The sequence below is a fragment of the Phascolarctos cinereus genome, unplaced genomic scaffold (genome assembly GCF_003287225.1).
Source record: "Phascolarctos cinereus isolate Bilbo 61053 unplaced genomic scaffold, phaCin_HiC Scaffold_2;HRSCAF=192, whole genome shotgun sequence".
NCBI lineage: Eukaryota > Metazoa > Chordata > Mammalia > Diprotodontia > Phascolarctidae > Phascolarctos > Phascolarctos cinereus.
The window spans coordinates 328134997-328162657 of record NW_027555625.1 but is presented as its reverse complement, the minus strand read 5'-3'; the positions used below and the strand labels follow the sequence as shown (position 1 = coordinate 328162657).

Genomic DNA, 27661 nt, shown 5'->3' with positions numbered 1-27661 from the left:
TGTGGCGAAGTTGGGATGTTTATTTTACCAAGAGAACGCAAAAAAAAGAGAACACAAAAGGGGGAGAGAAGATTTCATAGTGGAATTTGGGCTGAGGAAATAAGAAGTGTCTTCCTCCTTCTTGTCCCAGGCCACATCTGGAGGAAGCCCAAAGGCCTCAACTGGGCATAGGGGGTCCTCTCCCTCTGTAAAAAGAGCCATGGCTGTGGGGGAATGGGTCGGGTCAGGCTGAGGCATGGCTCACTGCTAGTGTCCATGTGACCTGGCTATGCCAAATGCCAACCTGTCCCCAGGGGCTCTCTCCTGCCTGGAGCTAGGAGCAGACCTCCTTGTCCTCCCATCCTCCTGGCTCCTTCTTGGCCCTGGCCACAAAAGTATCAAATAAGGAATGGCTTATTTGTACACAAAATAGCACTCTGCAAGGCACTGGTATGGGAACAGCCTCGGGGTCAGCTGCTCCTTCACAGGGTCACTGTGTCTCAGGAGGTCACCCCCTGTAAGCCCTCGTCAGACAGTGGTTTCTGGCAACCCCGGGCCGGCACCACTGATTTCCTGGCTCTGTTCTCTTGACACTCTGCTCTCCTCTTCCTGCCTTCTGTTGGTCAGTGAGCTGTGTGGGCCTCTCTTCCTGGGCTTTGTGGCCCCCACGCTCCAACCCTGGGGACCTTAGGCCAGCAGACCCAGGCGGGTGACTTTGGCAGAAAGGAAGGAGTGGATGATGAAAACGATGGTTTTGGGGCAGGAGTGAAGATCCAGCTGCTATAGGGACCAAAGAAACCTGAGTCAGAGTGAAGTTTCCATCACCTCCCCTTGCTCCAGACTTGCCAGTCATGCATCAAGGAAGCCTATGCTGACACACACACACACCCATTACCCCTGCCAGCCCCCAGCAGCGGTGAAGGAACAAAGATATGGTCAATAGGCACAAGGCCTATGATAGGGCATTCTACAAAAGCAGAGAGATCCTGCAGAGGGGAGGAAGCCCAAAGAAGCACAGGCCTTTGCACTCAAAGGGGCCTCAAGGGCGTTTCCTTTAATAATATCCCACCTTCATGGCCTCCCTAAAAGGGGATCATCCAGACTCTACTCGAACACTTCCCATGATGAGGAACTCACTACTCCCCCCAGCCAGTCCTGTTGTTAGATAACTATGAGTGGTAGAAAGTTCTTTCTCAAAATGCACCTCCTTCCCTTTCTCAGCAGAGATGGGAGATTGGAATGGTGTGGAAGAGGCAGAAAAGATGGGTATGGAACACTCCATATGCCATCAGAGACAAGTGATGTGTTGGTTGGCTTTGCTAAACTGTTTTTTTTCTTTCTTTTTTATTCTTTGTTACAAGGGATGGCTCCTTGGGTAAGGGAGAGGGGAAGGATATACTCAGGAATGAATGTCATATAAAAATAAAAGGTCTTTTTTTTAAAAAATTGCAACATGGTTAATATGGAAATATTTTGCATAACTTCACATGTATAATGGGTACCATATTGCTTATCTTCTCAATGGGTGGGAGAGGGGCTAGAGGGAAAGAATTTGGAACTCAAAATTTTTTTAAATACTTAAAAAATTTTTTAAAATGTTCATTTTTTTTGTAAAAAGAAAGCTAATTCTTCCCCATGTTGAACGGAAATTTGCCTTCTTGTAACTTCTACCCATTGCTCCTAGTCCTATGCTCTGGGGCCAAATAAAACAAATTCTTCTTTAGCATCCAAAATCAGCCCTTCTGGTGTCTCTGAAGACAACTATTATATTCCCTCTAAGTCTTTTATTCCAGGAGAAACATTCCCAGTTCAGCAATCTTCATGACACGGTCCTGCATTCCCTCCCTATCTCAGTTACTTTCTCCTTGGAATGTGCTCCAGCTTATCAATGTCATTCGTAAAATGTGGGGCCCAGAATTGGACGTAAAACATTGGGTCAGGGCAAAGGAGAAGCCAAAGCATCTCCAGCTCCACATGCCTAAAAACTGAGCTCATCTGCTCCCGGGAGGCCGCTCTGAGAGCCAAGCGTGCTCCTCGAATCCCAACTACCCCATCTGGCACTGCCTTTCCAGTCACCCAGACTCAAAATCTTTGCCTCCTGCCTCATCACCCACAATCCAAGTTCCACTGATTTTGCCTCCTCACTATCTTTCTCCTGCATGCCTCTCTCTACTCACTGAGGCTGCCTCTCTCAGATGTTCATCACCAACATTTCACTGGGTCTGCTGGTCTACCTAGTCTCCTAAATGGCCTCACTGCTCCACTCTCTTCTCTTCTAATCCATGCTTCATACAACTACCAAAATAATCTCTCCTTCTGACCATGTCTCTCAGAAACCTTCAGTTGCTCCCTGTTACATTCCTGTAACTACCATTACAGGTTCATTTTACATTTCTCTCTTTCAAGTGGTCTACTGTCCAAATTTGATCCAGCTGTTTGTAGATATGGTCTTACCCTCTCCTATCTCTGTGCACAGGTTCAGGGTGTCCCCCATATCAGGAATGGGCTCCTTTCCTCCCCTAGTCTACACCTGTCGACAATCCTCCAAGGCTCAGCTTAGGTATCACCTCCTCCATAATATCTTCTCTGATCTCTCCTTCTCCACCCCACTCCCAGATGCCTCAAAGCCTTCTGTCCCTCTTCAAATTTTATTAGAGCACTTTGCCTGGATCTCTGTTTGAGCTATTACTATCCACTATGTAACATATTCAATATGGCATCCATACTGGATAGGATGTAGGACTTGGGATTAGAAAGAGCTGGGTTCAGATCCTGCCTCTGACGCTAACTGTGTGACTCTGGTCAAGTCACTTAAATTCTCTATTAACATAACCCTAAAAGTATACAAGCTTTTGTGTCTACCATTTCACACTGTTGGCTCATCCCAAGCTTGCACAAGTCCCTGAAGATCAGGGGGATTCCCTTCATTTGGGCATTTAGTTATAAGAGGAAATCCTAAGGAAATAATACAAGCTTTCCCAAGTAGCCCAGGCACAGCTTACTGAGTCTAGGACCAAGAGGACACCAACTAGACCTTAGAGACTTAGGGCTTTGACCTCAGCTTGCTCCTTCCACACTAAATAGGATGATAGATTTATAGCTAGAAGGTACTTTGGAGGCCAGAGAATGCAACTTCCTCATTTTATAGATGAGAAAACTGAAATAGAAGTTAAATAATTTGCCCATAGTCACACAGCTAACTGGTATCTGAGGGAGGATTCGAACTCAGGTCTTCCTGACTCTGAGTCCAGCACTCTAACCACTAGCTGCCTCCCAGGGCTATTGATAGAAGGTCTTCTTAAAGGTAAACACTTAAATATTACATCCATTGCAGCTAAACCTTTTAACTATGCACAATTCCCACTGTGACCAAATCTTCTAAATGAACAGGGGGCATCTACATTCTGCCCTGTGAGCAAAGGCAGTGGAGGTCAGGGAAGGCCACCAGCAGAGGAAATCCTTCTGCAGTGACCCCCATCCCACCAGGTGAGAGTATCTGTTACTAGGCTTCTCTGCCCAGGCCCAGAAGTTCCAGGTGTGCACCCATCAGCCAAGACCACCTTGTAGAAGAATGATCCCTGTGCCCTCTAGGAGAGGATAGAAAAAGGCAGAGTTATGCCCCTCTCAAAGTCACACAGCACATGTGGATGGACATGTCACAGGAAGGGGTAGTGAGGCTGCTGTCTGACCCACACACAGCCAGGGTCCTCCACCTGCAATCTGAATTCTCTCATGCTCAGACCCCAGCCTTCTCTCCCATAGCTTCCTAATATGACCCCACTGCTCAGGCTTGATGTCTCCTCACAGATTCCCCAAACCAGACAGGCTACCTCCCAGGCTCCCCATCTAAGTCCTACTGCTTTTCAAGGCCTACATAAGTCCCACCTCCTCCAGGAAGCCTTCCCTGACCCACTCATCCCATAATGATATCTATGGAGGTCCTATGACCCTGACCTTGTAAGTCCTCCTTTTTTCCTTACAGTCTTACACTTCTTAGCTTTCTCTACATTCCTTGTCTCTCCTCCTCGCCCTTAAGAGCTTAGAGAGGGATCACAGGATAATTAGGTTTCAAGGCTTTCAATTTCAGACCTCCCCCACCACTACCATTTTTGCAGATGAGGAAACTAAAGCACAGAGTACAAATGTACATATTTCTTTCCCAGTGATGTGATACAAGCACTCTATCCACTATCACTTCATATGTACATATTCCCTTCAGATGTACATGTTTTATTTAAGTGACTTGCCCAAGGTCACACAGCTGGTAAGCAGGGCAGTCAGGGGGTACAGTGAATTGAGTGCTAAGCCTGAAGTCAGGAAGACTCATCTTCCTGAGTTCAAATCTAGCCTCAGACACTTCCTAGCTGTGTGACTTAACCCTGTTAAGTCACTTAAGTCACTCAACCCTGTTTGCCTCGATTTCCTCATCTGCAAAATGAACCAGAGAAGGAAATGGCAAACCACTCCAGTCTCTTTGCCAAAAAAATCCTCAAAAAGCAGGATCACAAAGAGTTGGACATAACTGAAACAACCACAAAAAGTCAGGATTTGAACTCAGGTCCTCCTGAGCCTTATCTGATTCATTTCTGTTCCCAAATCCACCACCAGGCACACAATAGATGCCCAATAACTGTCTGATGTTGCTAATAAGGCTGTCAGTGCTACAAGGCTCCCCTACCAGAGCTAGAGTCTAGCCAGTGCTCCAGGTAGGATACAGCAACTGAAGACTGGACCGGGGAAGCAGGAAAAAGGGGCAGACGAAGCATCAGGCAGTCCCCCTTCCCGTTTTGGTCTCCTCAATCCCCCACCCCTCTGCCCCCGGGGCCCACCAGCTCTTCAGTCTCCTCCCCTATCCCTGCCAGCCCCAGCGCAGGCCACTCACAATCTCGCCCTCAGCACCCCCAAAGTCCAGGAAGAGCAGGCTGGAGCCATCGTCAGACGACATCTGCAGCTTCTCAAAAGGCTCCTGCAGCAACAGGGCCTTCGCCAGGCCTGGCTCCACTGCCCAGAGGGTGAAGCCCTTGTCGATGTGCACAGAGAGGCTACAGGCGCGCCCATTCCACGTACAGGCTGAGGAGGAAGGAAGAGGAGGGCATGAGGTGTAGGCACTCCAGAGCCCAGCTCCCCGCGAGGCCCCCACCCCACAGCCAGGACAAAGGTCAGGGCACGGTCCTTTGGGCTCCCCTGCCCGAGGCTGGCCACCCACCGCACGACTCACCGGAATACACAGCCCTCCCCCGGCCGCCCTCTCAGCTTCTGACCTGTGGACACCTCCTGGACAACCTCTGCAGAATTGTGGCAACCATCCACCAGCAGGCGGGTCCAGGTCGCCAAGTCCCAGGATGACTCCACACTGAATAGGTGTGTCTCCACACCCTGAGGGGTCCCCGAGCGCAGCACGAAGGACAGCTCTGAGTCATAGAGAACAGAGCCCTTAGAGGGGCCTGAATGCACCAGCCTGGGAGGGATGAGGACAAGACATCTGAAGAGTACGCATTCCCCCCCACCCCCCCCACCCCCCACCGGCCTTTCTGCCTGCTCTGCCTGGGGCAGGTAAAGAGTCCTGCTACCCAATACAGCTGCAAAGGGATCAGAGATCTAGAGCTGGAAAGGGCCTCAGAAACCATCTAGCCCACCCCCTCATTTTACAGCGCAGGAAACTGAAGCCCACGGAGGTGAAGGGATCTGCCCAAGGTCACACAGGTATTAGAAGGATCAGAGGCAGGATTTGAACTCAGATCTTCCTGGCTTGGAGGCCAGCTATCTTTGCACTATACCATGCTGCCGCTCTGGAGGGGCCTTGAATTGACTCATCTAACCCTTCATCCAGGGCCTCTGTTAGCCTTACCACAGCCTGTGTTCCAGCTCTGATGCCCACTTGCCAGGGGCTGGCTATCTCTGTTGACATCCGTGTTTTCTCCTCCTCCTACAATCCTGGATGACCTTACCCGGCTCCCTATTCTCTATCTAGGACATCAGCATCTCAAACAACACAATCTTTGTGACAATGGCCAGCTCCCCCCTTCCATCTTGTCCCTAGGACAGGTGTGTCTCTGCCCCTCTGCATTGGCTGCCATCCTCCCTAAGAGTGGATTCCAGGCTCTCATCTGCAGCTTACTTTCTTCAAAACTCTACTTAAATAACACCCTCTACAAGAAGTCTTTCCTGATCCCTCCAGCTGACAGAGCCTGTCTCCCTACACTCAAAATTAACCTCATATTTCACATGTACATATTTTATATACACTTATCAGCTTACATGTTGTCTACTGCCAGCAGAATATAAGTTCCTTGAAGGCAGGAACTGGTTCACCTTTGCCTTGTATGCAACAGTACCTGACACACGGTAGGTACTTTGTAAGTGCTGACTGATTGAATGACTGATTGGAGCTCTAAGTTTAGATGGACAGAGCAGGAGGAGACAGGACAGGGATGGGGCCCCCGGCTTGGGTGCAGGAGGTACCTTGTGGCAATGAGCGAAGAGCTACGGGCAGGCGTGTTGAGGGCATCTCGATTCTGGGGGAGATTGCTATAGAACAAAAGGTCCTTCTCCGTCAGCACAGCCAGAACAGGCTCTGTCCCCCCACCTGGGAGCTATAGGACAGAGGGAAGAGCTTAGGGTGACTTGGGGGATAGGGTTCAGAAGGAAAAGGACAAGGAAGGGTGGGGAAGGGGAGTGGCAATGAGGAGAGGAAACAGGATGAGGGGCCTAGGGGAAGGGAACACCCTGCCTCAGCCAGGAGGGGACAGCCCCCCAGCCCCCAGCCTCATGCAGGCCACCTGCTCGGTTAGCCAGCCTATCCGCTTGATTTCCTTGTTCCCAGCAACGCCTCCAGCACCCGTGAGCAGGGCCTGCAGTTCATCAGTGACCCAGGGCACAAGGACACTGATGTTAGCCTGGATGGCAGCCAACCACGCCTGAGCACTGGCCTCATCCTTGGCCCTCAGGAAGAGGACATCATGACCATCTGCGGAACGTAGCTCCAAATACCTGTGGACAGAGGCCAATTCAGGGACAGCCAGGTCTTGCTGATCGGTAGCCCAGGCACTTCCCACCCTCTGCAATACCCAAGAAAGCTGGATGTTACCATATTACTGAACTCACACCGTGACACAAATACCACCCATGTATGTATACATTATATATATATATATGTATATACCTATATACTATATATAAATACCACACACACATATATATGTATACACACACACACACACACACACACACACACACACACACACATATATATATATATATATATATATATATATATATATATATACACACACATTGCCCCCCAGATACATGGGTGATGTGGAGAATAAATTGCAGACAAACACCAGTCACACATACCACATATATAGACCACATCTCACATATCTTAGGTCAGACACATCAACCTTGTATGTCCACACATCAGCACCACACCTGCCTACACATGTGTATAGACATAACAGCTAACAATAGCTAACATTTATATAGTGCCTACTGCGTGCTAAGCACTTTACAAATATTACCTCATTTTAACTTCACCACAATGGGAGGTAAGTGCTATTATTATCCCTATTTTACAGATGAGAAACTGAGGCAAATAGAGGTTAAATGACTTGCCCAAGGTCACATAGCTAGGAAGTGTCTGAGGCTGGTTTGAACTCGGGTCTTTCTGACTCCAGGCCCAGAACCGCATCCATTGTGACACCTAGCTGCTCCATGTCTCTAACATACAGGGGCACCCACATGAGCCTACACAGACTTCTCTAAAATTTCCTATGTTTCTCTAGAAGAACTCAAAGGTGCCTCCTCCTTCCTTCCCACAGCCCAGCAGGCTCTCAGTTCACAGTCCTGAACCCTGCTTGTTTTCCAGTCTATGAAAGTAGGCTGGACCTCAGGGCCAGGCTCTGGGTAGGGCAGAGTAGAGAATGAGCTGAGACTGTGCTTACACTGGGCCTGGGGGTCCCTGGGTTCAGGCAGGGAAGATCATATACACAACGTCTGCCTGGTCCTTGAAGAAGCTCAGACAGTGTGATACAGGTTCAGGGAAGATAGTAGTTTAGGCAGACTAAAACCAGGTGGGCAGTAGCATTGTAAGACACGACCCCCACTTGTGGACAAGCTGCCAGTCAAAGGGCTCTGATTTCTTTCTGGGCCACTAGATGACCCTGGCCAAGGTCAAGGTCCTCTCCATAATCCTCAGGACCCTGGCCTGCCTCCCCCTAAGGCCACAGAGAAGAATCAGACACCAGGTAGAAAGGCACTGAGAGGGTCTTCACAGTGACCACAAAGTCATTGCCACTATCCCAGAGCCCTTGGCTGTGCACCTCTAAACAAGGCACTCCGCCTCTCAGCTCCTGGAATTTTCTCTGGCTGTCCCCAATGCCTGGAATGCACTCCCTCCTCATTACCACCTCCTGGTTTTCCTCAAGTTCCAGCTAATATCCCACCTTCTACAGAAATCCTTTCCCAGTCTCTCTAGTATCTTCCTTTTATTGATTATTTCCAATTTACCTTGTACATTCCTTATTTGTATGCAGTTGTTTGCACGCTGACTGCCCCATTAGATTGTGAGCTCCTTGAGGGCAGGGACAGTCTCTTGCCTTTCTTTCTATCCTGTCCTCTTATCACAGTGCCAGACACATAATGTATATTGACTTACTGACTCATTGACACCCTAGTAGCTTCGGACCAAGGCCTAGAGCCACAGAACATTAGGGCTGGAAGAACCTTAGAGAGGATCTAAGAAATTAGGAAACTACAGCCCAGCGAGGGGACCGGACTTGTACAGACTCACACCACTTGTCAGTAGACAGAGTCTAAACTAGAATCCAGGTCCAAGTGCCTTCTGCTGCATTAGGTCAATATTTCTCAGGCCCTGACTGGTCAGGGGAATGTCGGGTCTTCTGGTCCCCTGAACTCCCTAGCCACCTGATAATCCTGAAGACCAGCCCCAGTGATAACTCTTCTCTCTTCCTTCAGTCCCCACTGCAATCCACACTCACAATCATTTGATGTCAGACTCAGGTTCTGTGCTATAAGCCACCGGGAGCCTGTCTTTACCTACGCTCAGCATCCACTCCCCACCAGAGCCTAACCACAGCCATCTAATCTTTCCTGGGGCCCATCCTCACCTTGTACCCAGTATCTACTCCCCACTGGAGCCCACCCTCTCCTGCGCTTAGGGTTCAATTCCACCCTGGGGCTGGTCCTCACCTGCGCTCAGCATCAGTGGGGATACACCTTCTCGAGACATATGCCATCTTCAAGGAGACGTTTTTCCCCTCCTTGAGGTCCCGGGGGCAGAGGGCCGGGGAGGAGGCAGCCGGTGACTCCCAACTTACAGTAGCCCCTGACGAAGAGTTCTTGAAATATGGTGAGATCTCCTTCATGTATTTGACTGTCCAGGGGAGATGGTGACAAGGAGTCACGCTCAGCCAGTGCACCAACACAGAGCTTCCCCACCTCTGGGTGCTTAGTTTCCAGGGCACCGAGTCTTACTACAGAAGAATCACTCTCAGCTTGACCCAGCCCAGCCTCAGCTACCACCCAAGGGCTCAGCACTCTGCAGGGAACCAGTCCTACCCAAAGGGCAGGAGACAGAGCTCTGGACTGGGAGCCAGGAGACTAGGTTCTAGTCCCAGCTCAGATGCTTCCTAGCTGTGTGACCTCAGACAAGTCACTTCCCTTTTCTGGAACTGCTTCCTCTCTGTAAAATGAGGGGGTCGGGGTCACACATTCGCAGACACACAAACGTGGACAGACACAGAGACATACATACAGTTGCATCCTCACACACTCACTCAGAGACGCAGACTCACTCCTTCCCTCCCTCCTTCCCGTTGTCTGCCAGCTAAGACCAGGGTTCATTTCTGACAAGAAGCCACACACCAGGAAAAAGAAACGTTCTTGGTTTTAAGAAGAAAATGTTAAATCCTCAACAATTCTATGTAGGGTTGTCAACAGCAGAAAGACTTCAAGGCTGGGAGTCAGCAAGCAAATTCTAATCCCAATTTTGCTCCAATTCTGCTGCACTTAGTACATCCATAACCTTGGGTAAATTACTCCAGTCTTCTCTAGGCTTCAGTTTCTCCACCTGTAAAATGAGGTAACTGGGCATTCTACCATCATACGGATCTCCAGATGAGAAACAGGGCCATTCAACAGCTCCTGCCCCGAGGGAGTGGTGGTGCTTCACAGCACTTGGGCCCCCTTCACTAGGCTTACTGACCCCCTCCCTGGCCTGGACCCTGTGGTGGCTGCACAAACCTTCTAACAGGCCAGACTTCTGGTGCCTCCTAGCAGGAAGTATCTGGAAGTGCCAATGAATAGGAGGGGAAGGTTCCAAAGAGAGGCCATGAACCTCATTTACCTATTCCCTGGGTTTGACCAAAAGTGAGAAACCCAAGGCTTCTTGGGGTGTGTGTGTGTGTGTGTGTGTGTGTGTGTGTGTGTGTGTGTGTATGTGTATATGTATATATATATATATACACATATATATATACACACGTGTGTGTATGTACATATATATGTATGTATGTGCATATATATGTACATATATACACATATATATACACACGTGTGTGTATGTACATATATATGTATGTATGTGCATATATATGTACATATATATATGTCTGATGCTTACATGAAACAGGCCTATATCCTTCCTACGTCTTTCCAAAGTATCTAGCCCACACTATGCCCATAGGAAATGCCCCAACATTATTCTGTTGACTGAGTAACCTTAAAGAGCAGAAGAAAAATAGAAAGCAACCCACCCAGAGCCAGGCCATCCCTTCTCACTAGGTGCCCTCTGCATCCCACATGGCCTTGATAGTGTGGGACAAGCAGAACATGCTATAAATGGCTTTCAACCAGCCCCGGAGCTGGGGTCTTGGGTTACACACACGCAGACCCCGTGGACACGTGTCCTGGGCCTGAATGCCGAGCTATAAAAAGACTTGGCTCTGAGCCTCCCTCCCCTCTCTCATTTCTGCCTGAGTCATCATTCTTGGCAGTGAGGGAGCCCCAGGGGCAGCTGATGGGCCCACCCTCAGGAGGGGCTGTGGTTGAGATCTCTGCTGCCACAGCAGAGACGGTGAGGCTCCTAGGGAATGTCCCCACCCAAAGACTCAAGACACATAGTGGCAAAGACTAGTGGACACAGCTGCTCGACAATGCTATCACTATTTGACCTTATTGCCAAGCAATACAATCCTTGGCCACCGCCAACACCAAACACTTCCCCTGGGACTCAGGATCTTGGAGGTGGATAGATGGGGCTTCTCTTTTGGTCCACATATGGTACAGCCCAGTGAACAGAGTATTGAGGCAGCCCCATTCCTAAGTCACCCCATAACATCATCATGATCCCTCATCCATTGAAAAGAAGCTAACCTCAGAGCCTGTGAGATTCAAAGTAAAGAACTTCTGCCTTAGGCTTCTTCCTCAGAGGAGACTTAGGGGGCTGACCAACCTTAGGATGCTAACCCTAGGCCTGAAAAGAAGAACATTTACCCATCAAAAGGGTTCTCTTTGCTCTCAAAGCGGACCCATAACTGCAGATCTTCTTCCCTTCCTGCCAGGCCCAGCCTCTTTCTGTCTCCAGGGGCACATCACAGGTTTCCAGGTCAGGGAGCTGCCACCCTGAGCCAAGGTCAATGAGCACCAGATCTCAGAAGTTCAAAGCATCTCAACACCTGCCCACTGAAGAACCACTTCCTCCAGCAAGCCTCTCCGGACTACTCAGGTCCACACCAATCTCTAATTTTCTCACCTCCTCTAACAAAGCCCATAGCTCACAACCAATTGCATACCTCCTATCCTGCCTTTTGGCTGCTCGTGAGTCTGAGCCACACAGGTGAGAGAAACCAAGCTGGGGACCATCTTTTCACTTTCCACATCTCTCAGGCAGGAGCAAAACTGACAGGCTATGGGGCCAAGGACTGAATCTCCAGAGGTTTGGCCTTAACCAAACCTCTTCCCATGACTTCGTTTGGTGCTCTCTTCCAACCTGGGCTGAGTCTGAGGTCAGATGTGGTATGACTGCTTTCTGGAGACTCAGGCAATTACTGGAAGAGGTGTGGACCCCTTTGCATGCTGGATGTGGGAGTCAAGAGACGGAGGTACAAAGTCTGTGTCACTTGCCTCCATATGTCCCTGACTCCACAGAATGCCCTCAGGCCATGCTCTATCACAAGTACCAGGCAGCTGAAACTTAAATGGCAAGTGTCCTCTCCCCAAAGTGACTGAATTAGGGTGCTGGATGATAGAACCCAAATTTTGTATATTAAAAAACAAATGAAGAGAGTAAAGAATTCAGGACTAGGCAGGGCAGGGCAAGGGTCAGGAGGTACTGGCATCCTAGGGCAGGGGGTACAACAGAGCCAAAGGACCTCCTAGTGCCTAGTAACAGGGGAGGTTTGAGGGCAGCCAAGTTGGGGGGGCAGGAAAATACCCCTTCTCTATTTGCCCTATGGTGCCAAATCAGGCTTCCTCTGAAAGGACTTTGCAGCTCATGGTTCACACCTGCATAAGCCAGGCCCACCTCACCTAGCAGGGGACCCAAATGGGGGAATTAAGATAATAGAATCCTAGAATGTCAAAGTCAAGAGGGACCTTGGAAAGCATCTGACCCAATCCCTTTGTTTAGATGAGGAAACAGACTTGGAGAGGTTAAGTGACTTTTCCAAAGTCACAAGGGGCAAGCAAATACCATAGATCCATACTTGGGGATTCTAGGTATCCAAGAGGTCATGAAAACACCAGCCACAGTGCCCAGTACCTTGCCTCGGCTGAGTTCTAACCCCATTCCCCGTACAACAGCTCCAATAAGGAAGGAGGGGATAGAGCTGGGAGAAAGAATCTCTAACTTGTTTAGGTATGAGTCTTTAGGTATGTTTAGTCTAAGGATAGTTGATATTCAGTATACTTTTGGACTCTGACAAAAGATTGGTTGAGGGCGGGAGGACTGGCCTGAGTACCCCCTGGCACCTCAATCCTCCAAATAGTGTTAACTCCTAGAGGCCCAGTGTCCAGAGCCTGGCTACCCTATTCACAACATAGAGGCCAGAGCTCAAGACACATCCTTCTAGGTCTGAACCCTGCCCCTCTTCCTCCAAATGCTCTGTGGCTGTACATACCATTCACTGTTCCCTAACTGCCACCCAAAGGTTAGTGGGACCACAGTGGGGCAGGTCTCAGGGCACAGAACATTTACAACTAATGAATGTTGGCGGCAGTCCAACATGTCAGCTCTAAAACCACCATCATGGCCTCATTGGCCTAGGCATTTCCTGGCCTTGCCACATTTGGGGGGCTGCCCTCTGTCTTCCCTGGTCCTAGAAATGGAATGGTGTCTTCCTCAAAGTCTGCTAGCCCAGAGGGCTCTCTGGATAAATAAAACTCTTTATTGCCTCTTTGGACCCAGGACTGGGTCATTCCCATCCCATTAAGCAGTCATTCACAGCTCCTTCTATAGAGCAGGTCCAGCAACAGAGACAACCAGACAAGGGAACTGACTTAAGCAGGGAAAGACTGTGAGCTTTCAAGCTTCTGCAGAGTGGCATGGCCTGGCACTCCACGGTGGTAGAGGGGAGATGTCCACACACACACACACACACACACACACACACACACACACACACACACACACACACACACACTGCTCTCTCTCTGGCCAGGGGATGTCACGTTCACCCCACAGACCCATCATCTTGTTGGCCTAAGGATGTCAGATTCAGAGATTTCTGCACACACTGCAGTCTGGGCATTCCACACCCTCCTAGGCCTGAATAGAGTGCCAAGCTGCCCACTCCTCCCATCTGCCCTTGTCTTTTGAGAACAGGCATTAGAAAATTCTGGGAGTCAAAGCTGGGGGCCACAGGACAGGCTGACTCACCTGGCAACCTGCCCTGATGGGAGGGATCACCCAGTGCCCATGGCAACAGGACTGAGCACCAGGGAGGGTGACACAGGAGAGTTAGGGAAGTGGGGCAGGGAGCCTATGTCACTGGACCAGAGGCGCACCCTCTCCCCATATTAGAGCAAGGGCTACCACGTCATGGAACGAGGATTGACTAGTCCAGCGTCAGCAGTCTGCCAGGCAGTACCCCTTCCTCCCCATATTTCCCATGAGCACAAGATATACCCTATGCCTCTCGACACCCCTTTACCCCAGCAGGTCCAACCAAGCTCGCTTCCAATCTTGCACATTCTATGGGAAGGAAAAGAACCCAAGGAGACATGAGGAAAAAGGGATCCACAGGCAGGCCATGATTCCCTAAGACTGCTCAGATCTGAAACGGAAGGGCCCAGACACAACCAGTGCTTCAGGCCCTGCCCCAACCAGCCGTGTCCTCTATCTCTCTGGGCTTCTCTTTCTCTGTACTGGGATACCTATTATCACCACGATGCCTGATCCCTGAGAGCACTTGATCCTCTCTCTACCTACCCCACAGGTAGATAGTCCTATTTTCCTTAGGGCTGTAGTTTCTCGAAGGAAAGCTAAGATAACAGGAATAGGCCTTAGATCAAGCCTTGTGTGGCCACTTGATGGAAGACTAGCTTCCTACAGTCACAGGTAAGAGGCTATAGGCTCCCATGGGGCTCCATTCTCAGCTATCATCCCTGAATACTGTTGAGCAAACCTACTCTTAGCTCTACCTGCCCATGACTGACAGGGGAGTCCCAGGAGACAAAGACTGTTATCGTTGTTGTTTGTCCTTCATTCTCAAAGAGGACCATGACCTCAGGGAGGTGATGCCATGACACACAAGTGAATTGGATTTAAGGGAGGGAGGGCTGTGCAAAGTCACCAGCCTCACTTTCATCTCCAGAACCATCTGGGCCCACTGGCAAGATACAGATCAGGACCACTGGAGATGGTCCTGGATGCAGTGGGAGACCTTGGCCTTTTTATGCTAAGGTCTTTAACAGATTTCAGTTGGCTGAGGCCAGGAGACGTGGGGAGGTATATTGGATCCACAAAATACTTCCTTATCTAAGTGGGAAGCCCAGTGGGCCTAGCTGCCTGCTTCCCCCAAGGGCACTGCTTTCACTTCACACTGATTCCTCAGATCAAAGGACTCCTGCTGAGCTGCTCCAATACCCATTCTAAGACTTAGAATAACAGAATGTCCCAGCCGGAGTGCCTTAGAAACCACTGAATTCCATCCCTTTATTTTACAGACAGGGAAACTGAAAGACCATGGAGAAGAAAGGACTTGCCCAAGATCACACAGCAAGTTGATTAGAGAGCTGAGGCCAGAACCCAAGACCCCAGGCTTCAGCCAGGGTCTCCAGTCTCTTGGTTTCTAAAAACAGAAACCAAGGGAAATATTTAAATATGAAAAAGACATGGTTTTTCATGAACAAATGCAACCAATTCAATGAAAAGCCTTGAGATCTTAGGATATCTTTCCCAGGTCCTGGGTCCCAAGGAGGGGGTGAGGAATGTCTAGGAGTGAGCAATAGGGCTGTCTCCTCCAGAACCTCCCCTTACCAACCCCGTCCACCCATCACTTACCCTCCAGAACCACCTCCTTGCCAGTTTTCTTGAGCACCTGAACTGCCTCATCATGAGTGGCTGTAGACAGGTCTCCACCATTCACCGACAGGATAGCATCGCCCACAAACAGAGCCTCTGTCTGGTCAGCTGCCAGCCCCTTAAAGATCTTGGAGATGAGAATGGGCATCTTGTTTTCTCGGCCACCTGAGGATGCACACACACACAGACATGGTACACATGTAGGCACACATGGAGATAAGGAAACAGGCCCCAATGTCAGGGAATCAGGGTGACAGGTATTAAATAAATACCTACTAGCACTATACTAGGAAAGGCATAGGAGGAGGCAGGAGGATCCTAAAAATGGAACAGACACCATCAGAACTGGAAGAGACCTCAGAGGTCATCAGTCCAAGCCTCTCCTTTTACACAGGGGAAGCTGAGGCTAGAGAGGGAGAATGACTTGCCCAAGGTCACACAGCAAGTTAGTTTTAAAACTGGGACTACAACCCAAGTTTCCTGACTCCCAGTTCCAATACTCATTCTGTTTTAACAGTTCTCTCTCCATTTTATGGATGGACAAGTTGTGGTTTAAGAAGAGGAAGGGATTTATCACAACCCCAGAGAGTACATTAGACTCAAAAGACTTATTTAGAGGAAAGGGTGTGTGTGTGTGTGTGTGGTTAGGGGGGGAAAGGGAGTGGCCTTAGCTAAGAGGCTGTGTGGCCTTTGGACCCTGAGACTTGTCAGTAGGAAGGATCCCTCCCAACAGATTCCAGACCTGAAGGGATAGCTCCAAGTTCATGAGCTGTTCTCCAAAGCAAAAAGTAGAGAAGTTAAGTAGGGCTAGGAGCACATCATTAGCTGAGGCTGTCGTGATCCTTCAACAGCCAAACTTTCAGGAGAAATGACTTCCCCTGAGGGGACCAGAAGAACTCATCCCCGGAATCCATGAGAGAACTAGAGATATTGGGTCCTTCCCACTTGGAAAGGGCAAGGCTCTATTCTCAGTGGAGACCTAGCTGCCTACCTTTGCCAACTCCATGGAGAAGGAAGGAGGGACATCTTGGCACAGCAGTGGGCAAAGGTACAGGAGAATTATGGGGGTACTAAAGAGAGCTGTGAGCTGAGGATCAGAAGTCCTTCGTCCTAGTCTCTTTGAATGCTATTGATTTCCTGTGTCACCTGGGATAATTCATCTCCCCTCTTTTCATTCTCTACAAAATGATAAAGGAGTCAGTGTAAGGTCCTTGCTCCATCTGATGCTCTATGATGGGAAATTCTATTCTATGACTAGGATAGCATTCTATCCTGCCATTCACATATCAGCTTGGAAGAGGGGATTTCCCCCCACCCCCACCCCAATACTCTACCTCTACCTCTAATGGCTCTTACTGTTGATGCCAGGGAATATTTTGTCTATTGTCTGCCACAAAAACCATCTGTGACTAGAGATGTCCTAGTATGGCACTGAGAGCCAGGACAAAGGGGCCTTCAGCCCTCTGGAAATTGTTTCCCTATCCAGACCCATAAGCATCCACATAGCTCTGGGGAGAGAGAGAAGTCAGCGAAAAGAGATGCTAGAGAAAAGGGAAATAGGAGATCTTTCTGGTCTTCAAGAAAGTGGGGAAAATAAGGGAGGGGGGAGATTAAGGGAGATAAAGAAGTCAGGAGGCTTGAAGTGGGAGGGATCATGGGCTAAGGTTCCCCCACCCTTATAATGGCCCTGAGATGTCAGCCCAGAAGCCAGACCTTGCCTTTATGGAAAGCTGAATGACAAGGCAGATAGAGATAGCGGCAGTGCCTCGTCTTGGAGCTGGGAGTCCTGGGTTCTAGTCCTGCCTCTGATACTTCCTAGCAAGCCATTTAACTTCGCTGAGGTCTCTTTACATGTAAAATGGTGACGAACCTACTTCACAGTGTGGTTTTAAGATTCCAGCGAGATACTATGGAAAAGCTCTGTAAGCAAGCTTTAAAGCCTAACACAAGCAGAGCATCACTGTGAGTACAAAGGTGGGAGGGTCAAGGAGTACTGAGCAACAGGCTCAGGGAACTAGCACAGCAGAGGGCAGAGGGAGTCCTGCCTCGCTTCCAGACAGGGCCAACAGGCTGGACAGGAGAGTTAGACCACAGGAGACAGGCACTACCCTGTGGGGGTTCCATAGAGCTCCCAGAGACTCGGACTAGGAAGCAATGAGGCTCCCATTGGAGCCAGGCTCCCAGCCAGTCCCCAGACTGGGCAGCTCTCCTCACGGAGGCCCTGCCCACCAGCTCAGCCTGCCAGGCCCCGCTGTCCCGTGAAGTTTGCAGAGCGAGCAACTGGGTAAGAACTTGCGTTTGTCTCCATGTGGCCTGATCGTGATCTTCAAGGGCCTGATAGGCGGTCACCCTCCCGCAAATGCTGCGCCTACTCAGGGGACCCCGACAGTCAGACAGTCAGTCAACCAGACAGACAGACAGCGCAGTCCCGGGCAAAGCGCCAAGGCTGCGCCTTTCACCCCTCTTGTCTCAGTCGCTCTCCCATCCTGGGCTTCTTCACCTTCAGCCTGGCTCCGCTGCCCTCCCCACGTCCCGCCGCCGCCCCTGTTTTTCCGCCGTGTCCCCCAGCCCGTGCCACCCGGGCCGCTACCTTTGATGCTGATGCCCAGCCCGCCCGCCTCCTGCTTCACCACGCGCACTGTCCGCTTCTGGTTGAGCAGCGCGTGGGGCAGCGGCGGCGTTGGGGGCGCTCCGGAGGCTGCGGGCGCCCCGGGATCCGAGCCATTGAGCTGGGGCAAGGACGCGGACGCAGGCTCAGAGCCGGAGCCCGGCCCCGGCTCCGGCTCGCCGCTAGCCGGCGCAGCGCTCACCGTCACCACGTCCGGTGCCAGGCTGACCAAGACCCGCAGCCAGGGCCCGGGCCCCGCGCTACCCGGAGCGCGCAGCTCCAGCAGCCCGCTCTTCGGGGAGCGCCTACCCGCCGCCATCTTCGGAGCCAAGGAGCCAGAGAACCAGGGAGCGAGCGAGCAAGCAAGCGGCCAGCGAGCGCTCCGGCCCCCTCCCCGCCCCTCCCCGCCCCTTTTCTACCCTCCCTCCCCGCCCCGCCGGCCGCCCGGGGACACCGTGGGAGAGACCGAGAGCGCGGGCACCGGGCACCGGGCCGACTGCAACTCCGCCCCCCGCCCCCCGGCCGGGAGAGAAAGGGATCCTGGTCACCCCTTTCTCTCCCTTCCACCGGACCCCGTGCCAGATCCCGGGACTGGACGGGGCGGGTTCTCCTGGCGTTCATCTGCACGGGCTACGTGCTGGGGCTGGAGGACGCGCTTGGATGCCCCAGTGAAAGGTGGAAAAGGGGACTGACCTCCACCCTCAGAAAAATGCGGGCAAAACGGAGACCACCCACTTTGGAAGGCCCTCTTCCCAGCCTGCTCCCTAATTTTACAAATCAAAAGACAGGACCAGAGAGGAAGATGATCTTGGCCAAGGTCACGGAGTTAATGGCAGAACAGGATGATGGATGGAAGGCCAGGCTTGACCATGGCCAAGGCTATCCCGTGCTCAAGTTTTGCTGCCTCCCTATGGCCTCTAGGAGAAAATGGAAATTCCTCCCTTTGGCATGTAAAGAGCCCTTCACAACCTAACTCCAACCTATCTTTTTGGATCGATTTTTCCTCACTCCCTCCCACTCTCCCACCCTGAAAATACAGCATTTTTAGCCAAACTGGCCTACTTGCTACCTGCTAACTAGAGGATATATCAACATTCCATCTGGCTTCTCTGTGCCTTTTCCTAGACTTTTACCCCATACCCAGATTCTCTGTCCTCCCTTTCTTGATTCCAAATTCAGGGCTCTTTTCACCTTGACCTCCATCAGTCATAAGACTGGTCCCTTTGGAGGAAGGTCGGTGGCCTAGATGTTTAACTGTGATTGTGAGGGGGGCTCAGTCTACCCTAGAGTTGAATTCAGCAAGTAAAGAGTTAGCTGGTCTGAGAGCCCTGATATCAGTCCTCTTTTAGAAACCTGCCCCCTACTCCCTTAGACCTGTCAAACTCATAAAAATAGGAGCCACTAATCCATATGTAAGGAATCCCCCAGGGATACATATTGACTTAGTTTTAAAATGTGATATATCTATATTTTACTGTATTTTAATGTTTCTGTTAAATTTTACCCAGTTACATTTTAATCTGGTTCCAGTCACTCAGGATTGTGTTGTCTGCCTCCAACATGTGTTTGACAGCTCTGCCCTTGACCGTGGGGCTTCAAAGAAAGATAGATTCATAGATTTTGAGTTGGGAGGTAACTTAGGTCATCCAATCCACCTCCTTCATTGTACCAATACCTTCATATTTACCAATAACCTGAGACACACAAGTTAAGTGATTTGCCCAAGGTCCTGCTGGTAGCATGGGGGGGTGGACACATCAGGCTGTGACAGAATCACTGGGCAGATGGGCTTTACTCTCAAGGCTGGGTGGGTGTGATCTGATTAAGTCATTGGTCACAGCTTTATGAAGTATGGACAGCCTTGACAATCCTTATTAGAGGGAAGGATGACTGGTCTCTCTGTCTTAACTAGGGGCCTTCCTGGCACTTCCTGTTGTTACCATTTCCCAGCTAGGCCTTTAGGTTTTTAGCCTTCCTCCCTGCAGTCAGGGACAATAACTTTTCCAGCCAATGGCTAAACCAACTCCTGCTGAAAAGATTTCTATACGGCATTGCCATCTTTTCCACCCAGAGCTTCTGCCCTTGTTCCAAACTCTTTTCTATCCTGGTATCCTGGGCTGGGGTAGATAGCCCCAGGAAACTTAGAATCATAGATGTTCAAGTGCCTTTCAGACATCTCAAAGTGGATGTCCAATAGACATCTTATGCTCAATATGTCCAAAACAAAACTCATTTTTTCCTCTAAATCTTTCCCCCCTCCTACCCTCCATATTACTATAGAAGGCAACATCATCCTCCCAGTCCCTCATGCTCACAACCTAGGAGTCATCCTGGATTCATCACTATGTCTCACCCTCCTGAATCGAAGGCCTGTGTAGTTCACTTTGCAACATCTCTCACATAAGCTCCCTTCTCTCCATTGCCACCACTCGAGCACAGGCCTCCATCACCTCATGTCTGGACTATTGTGCTAGCCTGCTGGTGGGTCTGGCTTTCTCAAGTCTCTTCTCACTGCAATCCATCTTCTGTTCAGCCATTAAAGTGATTTTCCTAAAATGAAGGTCTGATCATGCTATCCCCCTACTCAATAAACTCCATTGGCTCCCTTTTGCTTCCAAGATCAAATGCAAAATACTGTGTTTGGCATTCAAAGTCCTTCATAACCCAGCCCTCTTAATTTTCTAGTCTTGTTATACCTTAATTCCTGCCTTGTACTTTTTGGTCCCGTGACACCAGCCTCCTAGTTGTTCCACGAACAAGACATTACATCTCTGGCTTGTCCCCTGTTCCTGGAATGCTCTCACACCTCTGATCTGACTACTGAACTTCCTGACTTCTTTTAAGTCCCAACTAAAATCTCATCTTCTACAGGAAGACTTCTCCAACCCTCTTAATTCTAGTGCCTTCCCTCTGTTCATTATGTCCTATTTACATATGTATATAGCATATATATGTGTTTGCAGGTTGGCTGTCCCATTAGATTGTGAACTGCCTGAGGGTAAGAACTGTCTTTTGCCTCTTTTTGTATCCCCAGCACTTAACACAGTGCCTGGCACATAGTAGACACTTAATACATGTTTATTGACTGAATGAATGTACAGCTAGAAGGGCCCTCAGAGATATCATTTAGTCTAACCTCCTTCTTTTACATACAAGGAAACTGAGGCTCAAGGAAGTTGTGACTTGCCCAAAGTCTGCCAGTCAACAAACATTTTTTGGAATCCTTACTATGTGCCAAGCATTGTGCTAAAGAGACATACAAGGGAAGGCAAAACATGTCCTTGCATGCAATGCATTCTAATACAAGTCCCCAGATCCATCCATGGATGGATGATGGATGGATCTATGCAGCCTCTCCTGGGGCCATCACCTCCACTTTCTCCTCACCAATAACCTGGTAGAATCCAGATTCTTCTCCAAGTCCCTCTGCTTTTGCCTTTAACTTGCAGGAGAATAGGGCTTCCACTCCATTTCCTAGACTGCTTCCTATCATGTTCCCAAGCATGCATTCCTACCCCGCCCCCGCTTCTAGCTCCTTTTATGTATGATCTTCCATTATTAGAATATAAGATTCTATAGGCAAGTGGCAAGCAGAGAGGCGCAGAGCCTGGGCTACAGTATGGCTTAATGGATGCTTTATGTATCTAATGGAATACCGCAGCAGGCTGATAGCGAAAAGCAGAGTTAGGATTTAAACCTAGGTCTTCTGAAGCCAAGTCTGTGCTTAGGCAGCATGGTACACCAAAAAGCACATTGGTCCTAGAGTCAGAGGACCTGGGTTCAAACGCGCAACTGAGGATACTACTCAGGTGACCTTGGGAAAGTAATTTGACTTCTCTAGACCTCAGTTGCCTTATCTGTAAAAATGAGGTTGGACTAGGTGGCCTGCGGGGTGTGCATCTCTATCCCCAAAGCCCCATCTAGCTCTCTCAGGTTTTTTTAATCCTAGCCTTTCTGTCCTTATGTATAGCTATAACTACATTGTTTCTCTGCTCAACATCATGCAGTGTGTACCCCATTGCTTACTGAATAAAGTCCAAGCCCCTTATATCGTTGCACTCAATCACCCAGCTCTGTACTTGTCAGCCTCATTTCCCACTGACCTTCTCCATTCATTCTCCACTCTATGACTCACTATGCTTTGTATGTGTCTCTTTGTCTTTGCTCATCCTCCTCCCTCTCCACCTGTTGAATTCCTACCCTTCTCCCTGAAGCATCCCTTGATGGCCCTGGCTAAAAGTCATTTCTCCCTCACCTGATCTCATGGTATTTTATGCTCCAGTGCACTTGGGAACATAGGGCTTATTGCCTAATAATCTGTTTTATAATTATCCCTATCTATGTCTTAATTCTCCTGTGTGAGCACCCCTGCCCCTGGAAGGGTCTTTGGCATTCATTTTAAAAAGCTGGCTCAGCTTCAGTAGGAATCCACAGGCTACCCTGACAGGTGGCCGCTGATCTCTGAGGCAGCTCAGGTAGGGCCTGTCCAAGCCCAGATGAAGGCACACTTGAGCAACTGTACTGATATGGAAAGAACATGGAGAGAGCTAGAAAACACCCTCCCTTCTTGTCCCAAGTCACACACATATTGAAGGGGGTACCTTCTGGAGACAGTCAATACCTTTTTGGGAAGACTCCTGGGTGGGACTTTCAAGCCCCCTAAAAGGAGACCAGCAAGTCACAACTTCCTTGAGCCTCAGTTTCCTTGTATGTAAAAGAAGGAGGTTAGACTAAATGATATCTCTGAGGGCCCTTTAGCTGTACATTCATTCAGTCAATAAACATGTATTAAGTGTCTACTATGTGCCAGGCACTGTGTTAAGTGCTGGGGTGATACCAGCCCTTCCTATTCCAGCAGATAGGCAGGCCCCAGATTCAAAGACTGGCCTGGTGACCTGGTTCTGAGAGACAGCACTTCAACCACCATAAGTCAACAAGGCCTCACCTGAATCAAGCAGAAGGGTTGGCGTGCTCATGGTGCCAGCTGTCATGGCCACCTGTGCTGGGTCCCTTGGTTACATCTTGGTGAAATGGGAAGAATTTTGGACTGAGAATGGAGGGACTGGGGCTCAAAGCTTCTCTCACTTGCTGACAGGAGGTCTGGGAGCCTCTGAGCCTCAGCAGTGTCCAAATGGAAATGATTATAACAGAAGGGGTTGGGGGTGGAGATGAGTCAGGGGAATGAGGCCTGAATGGGGTGGGTCCAGGACTAGGGCTCGCAGTCCCCTCCTATCTTGCTCTCTGGCCAAAGAAACTGCCTCCCCCTGCAGCCAATCCAGCCATTTTCCCAGGCCCCAGATTCAAGAGCTGGGTCCTTGAAAGTCTCCCCACGTTCCCACAAGGAAAGGACTTAATGAGAGTCTGGGCACTGAGTGCAACCTTTGAGCCCTTTCTCTCCCTGAGGACCCATTGTCTTTCTATTAGCAGAGCAGGAACAAAAGTGAGAGGACCTCCTGGAAAATAGTAAGCTGAAAGGGGCTGTGTCAGAGACACACAGCAGGGCTGTCAGAGAGAGTGAGTGAGTGTGGGTGTGAAAGGATGTGTGGGTATATGCTTCACTCTGTATGTGTGTATGCATAAGCATGGGTGTATATGTGATTGCCTGTAAGTTCTAGAACGCATATGTGGCTATGTGTCTGCTTGTGCCATTGTATACCTTATTCAAGGAGTCTTGAAGATTCTAAGATGGGCCAGCCTGAATTTCTTTTCTGTTAAGTAGGGCTGCCCAGCCCTGGTCCCCCAGCTCCCAGAGAAATAAAGTAGCCATCACTGATGATCAGCAGCCACTGTCTTGCCCTGCCGGACCATTTGATTGCAATGAATTTGCCAATGCCCAGGTTTCCTCCCTTTGCCAAGAAGGGGGTATTATGAAGATACCAGCTTCTCTCTAACCTTCAAATCCAGCATCCATCCATTTCCATATGAAAACTAAATGGTCTCAAAACCCTTTAAATCAGGGATTCTCAAGATCTTAACTATTGATCAGGGATCCATAACTAAGATTTTAAAGAGTCTATAAACTTAGATGAGAAAAAAATTGCATCTTTATTTTCACTAGCCTTAAACTGAAACTCAATTACTTTAAAATATTTTTCTGAAAAGGTGTCTATATATAAACTCCACCAGCTTGCCAAAGGGATCTATGATACAAAAAAAGGTTAAGAATCCCAGCTTAAAATAAGTAAGGCTTATTGTGTTTTTCCTTCTCTCCCTACCTGACAAAGGCTAAGCAAATGTTCCTTCTCTTTGTCCATTAACAGAGAAACAGCTCAGCTCTAATGCTTAAAGCTACAGCTAGAAAAGAGCCAGTCAGAATCACCAGGGCCAGGCCTGCCTGCCCTTGTGCCAGGTAACACAGGACATTACATCCTGATGGGACAAATGGCTGGACTGCAAATGTAGTCATAGCAAGGTTGTGTGTAGGAGACTCGGCACCAGCCAGCAGCCAGGAAGGCTTTGAACTGCCTGGCCCAAAGTCACCATGATTCCCTATGACGATGGATGTTTCTGTCTGATTCGTTCCCTTACCTAATGCATCAGGGCAGAGCGTCATAATGGATAATGAATGGTCTGAGCTGGTGGGAACTGGAGCGGTTTGTTGCTTAGCAACAATGAACATTTCCTGAGTGAGGAGAAGGACTTCAGGACCCAAGATGGGGCTAGGGTTTAACCATGAATAAATGAGGTCTCCCTCTCTCTCTTTTCTATGTGGTGACTGTAGCCATGAGAACACTCAGCCTTTCGAAGAAGCTTACCTCCAGTGTCCTCCACTACAGGAAGAAGGAATGACTCAGCAAAAGCATGGGTGCAGTTAAAAAAAAGGGGAGGATGCCTCTCCCCCCTCTCACCCCAAAACAGAAGTGGATTCTCATGGAGCGGGAGCATATCCATAAATGGAAGGTCTGCAAGAAGCTCACAGAATCATAGAATTTGAGAGTTGGAAGGAATCTATGTCAGAAGCCATCTAGTCCAGGAACAAACTCAAGGAATCCCTCCTGTGATGTACCTGACAAATGGTCATCTAGCCTGTGCTTGCACACCCCAAGGAGGGGGAATCCAGCAGCTCCCAGGGCAGGCAGGACTTTACCATGGAGTAGCTCTAATGGGTAGGACCAAGTTCAAATTTGCCTCTTTCAGCTTCAAACCATTTTCAACCCTTGGTTTGGCCCTTTGGGGCTAAACAGCACAAATCAAATCCCTCCTTCTAGACAGCCTTGCTCTACCCCAAGATCCCTTGCCTCTGACTGCAAATCTTCTCCAGGTTAAAAATGCTCATTTCATTCAATTGATCCCCATAAGTCACGGATGTACAGTCCTTCACCATCCCAATTATCCTCCTCTGATAACTCTTTGGTTTATCAGAGACCGTCTTTAACAGTGACCCCCAAACTAAGCACAATACTCCAACAAATGAGGTCAAATAAGGGCTGACGACTGGGAGACTATCACTTCCTCCCTATCCCTAGAAGCTATGCTCCTCTTAAAGCAACCCAAAATCACATTAGCTTTTTGGCTGACTCATTTTGAGCTTGCAGTTCATTAAGACCCTCAGATCTTTTTTCAAAACAATCACTTTCTAAACATGACTCTCAGATTCTATATGTGTGAAGTTGTTTTTTTTTGTACTGAAGGCAAGATCTTATATTTATCCTCACTAAATTCCACCCATGCTCCAGCCTGTCAAAATCCCTTTGGATCTAGACTCTGTTATCCAGTGTGTTAGCTATCCCTCCCAGCTTTTTGTCATCTGCAAATTTGATGAGTATACCATCTATGTCCTTATCCAAGTCATTGATAAAAATATTAAACAGCAAAGAGACAAGCAAAGGTCTCTGAGGTACTTCACCAGAGACCCTCTGCCACATTAATATTCAGTAACTACTCTTTGAATCTAGTCATCCAACCAGTTCTGAATTTGTCTGATTATATTACTTTCTGATCCATATTTCTCCATCTTCTCCACAAGAATAGTATGAAATGCTTTATCAAAAGCTTTACTTAAAACGAGCATGATTCAGGGACTGGCCAATGAGAGCCCAGTCCTTGGAGCATGTATAATATGCCCTTTCTTGTACTATATATACCAGATGGAGACTCGGTTTGTTTACTCCTAGAAATGTGTGATGGAGGGTCGCTTCTGTCCCACTTTAGAGTACTGGTAAGTATCACTTAACCTCTGTCTCAGCTTCTTCAATTGTAAAATGGGGATATTAATAGCACCTACCTCCCAGGATTGTTGTGAGGATCAAATGAGATAATTGTAAAGCTCTTAGCACAGCACCTAGAAAATAGTAGGTACATAATAAATGTGTGTTCCCCTCCACCCTCCAGTTGGCTTACTATGTAATGATGAAAAGCCTCTTAGCTGGCTGCTGAGATGGAACTGTATGCATAGAAAGGGCCCAAGTGTAGGAATACTTGTTCTCCTCTCTGGTGACTTTCTACTGAGGAAGAAGAAATTCTGAGAACCTTTGGTTGAGGAGAGAGGTGTGGGTAGGTTATCACCTCAGGAGTTTCAAAAAGGTTAGAAGAACCATCAAAGATGAGTTCTTAGCAATCAGAGACAGTAGCAATGGTAGCCAAGTCTAAGGAGGAGCCAACCCTGAGGAGCAAACTGTTTCACCCAGCCCCGTATTTAATCTATCTGGCAGCTGAGATACCATGTCTGGCATTAGTAGGGAGCAACTGGTCCATTGAATATGATGTGTTTACTTCACCCATAAATGAACTTGGTGGGGACTTCCCAGGACCAAGAAGTACCCACCCCTGGTGTTGGAGGGAGGAGGAATGTTTTGTAGTAACTACTTTAAGTCTACAACCCCCCCCACCCTGCCACCACCACCCCACCCTGGGGGCCTAATGGGACCGTAGAAGGGAGAATGTGCCTTTATTTGGTGAGGACAAATTACCTTCTCAGTCCTTTGTAAAAGCTAATCTATGTTAATTCATTAATTGATACTAAGTAACTCTACCTTAGTAAACTTTACTCTGTAACTTTACTTTGTAAACTTAGTAACTTTATTCATTATGTTATTATTAATAATTAATTCATTATTGTTCATAATTCATAATTCATTAATTGATTTTGGGGTGATGTTAACTAGCTAAATGATATTGGGGAACACACCTGATGAGGACTCATGAGCAACAATACTAGAAACCCCCAGCCCCTCAGTGTTACTCGTAGCACCCTGAGGGTAGAAAGTAGGGCCTGAGGGCCACCCATTCGGGGCGCAACCAGCCAATTGTTAAGGAAGTCAGTATAACAACTCCAGAGTATTCACAAGTTAAATAATCTCCATAGCCTTCCTGGAGCAGCTAAGTGAAGCAGTGGATAGAGCTCTGGACCTAGAGTAAGGAAGACTCATCTTCCTAAATTCAAATCCAGTCTCAGACACTCACTAGCTATGTGACGCTGGGCAAGCCTCTCAACACCATTTGCCTCAGTTTCCTCATCTATAAAATGAACTGCAGGAAGAAATGGTAAATCACTCCAGTATCTCTGCCAAGAAAACTCCCAATGGGGTCAT

The 27661-nt window shown here is 48.8% G+C and overlaps 1 protein-coding gene across 2 annotated transcripts; it reads right to left on the bottom strand.

Annotated features, from left to right (window-relative positions):
• Positions 1 to 23222, bottom strand: SNTA1 (syntrophin alpha 1). Of its 2 annotated transcripts, none has more exons than XM_020998802.2 (8): positions 23077 to 23222; positions 15503 to 15688; positions 9190 to 9373; positions 6759 to 6969; positions 6442 to 6572; positions 5241 to 5437; positions 4862 to 5049; positions 1 to 759 (listed from the first exon to the last, which is right to left on the bottom strand). In XM_020998802.2, exons 1-8 carry the CDS (start codon positions 23120 to 23122, stop codon positions 667 to 669), a joined length of 1236 nt encoding a protein of 411 aa, XP_020854461.1. In that variant the 5' UTR covers positions 23123 to 23222; the 3' UTR covers positions 1 to 666. The 2 variants fall into 2 exon arrangements, with proteins under 2 accessions (XP_020854461.1, XP_020854460.1); XM_020998801.2 differs by lacking the exon at positions 23077 to 23222 and adding an exon at positions 18114 to 18513.
• Between the last annotated feature and the right edge of the window lie 4439 nt (positions 23223 to 27661).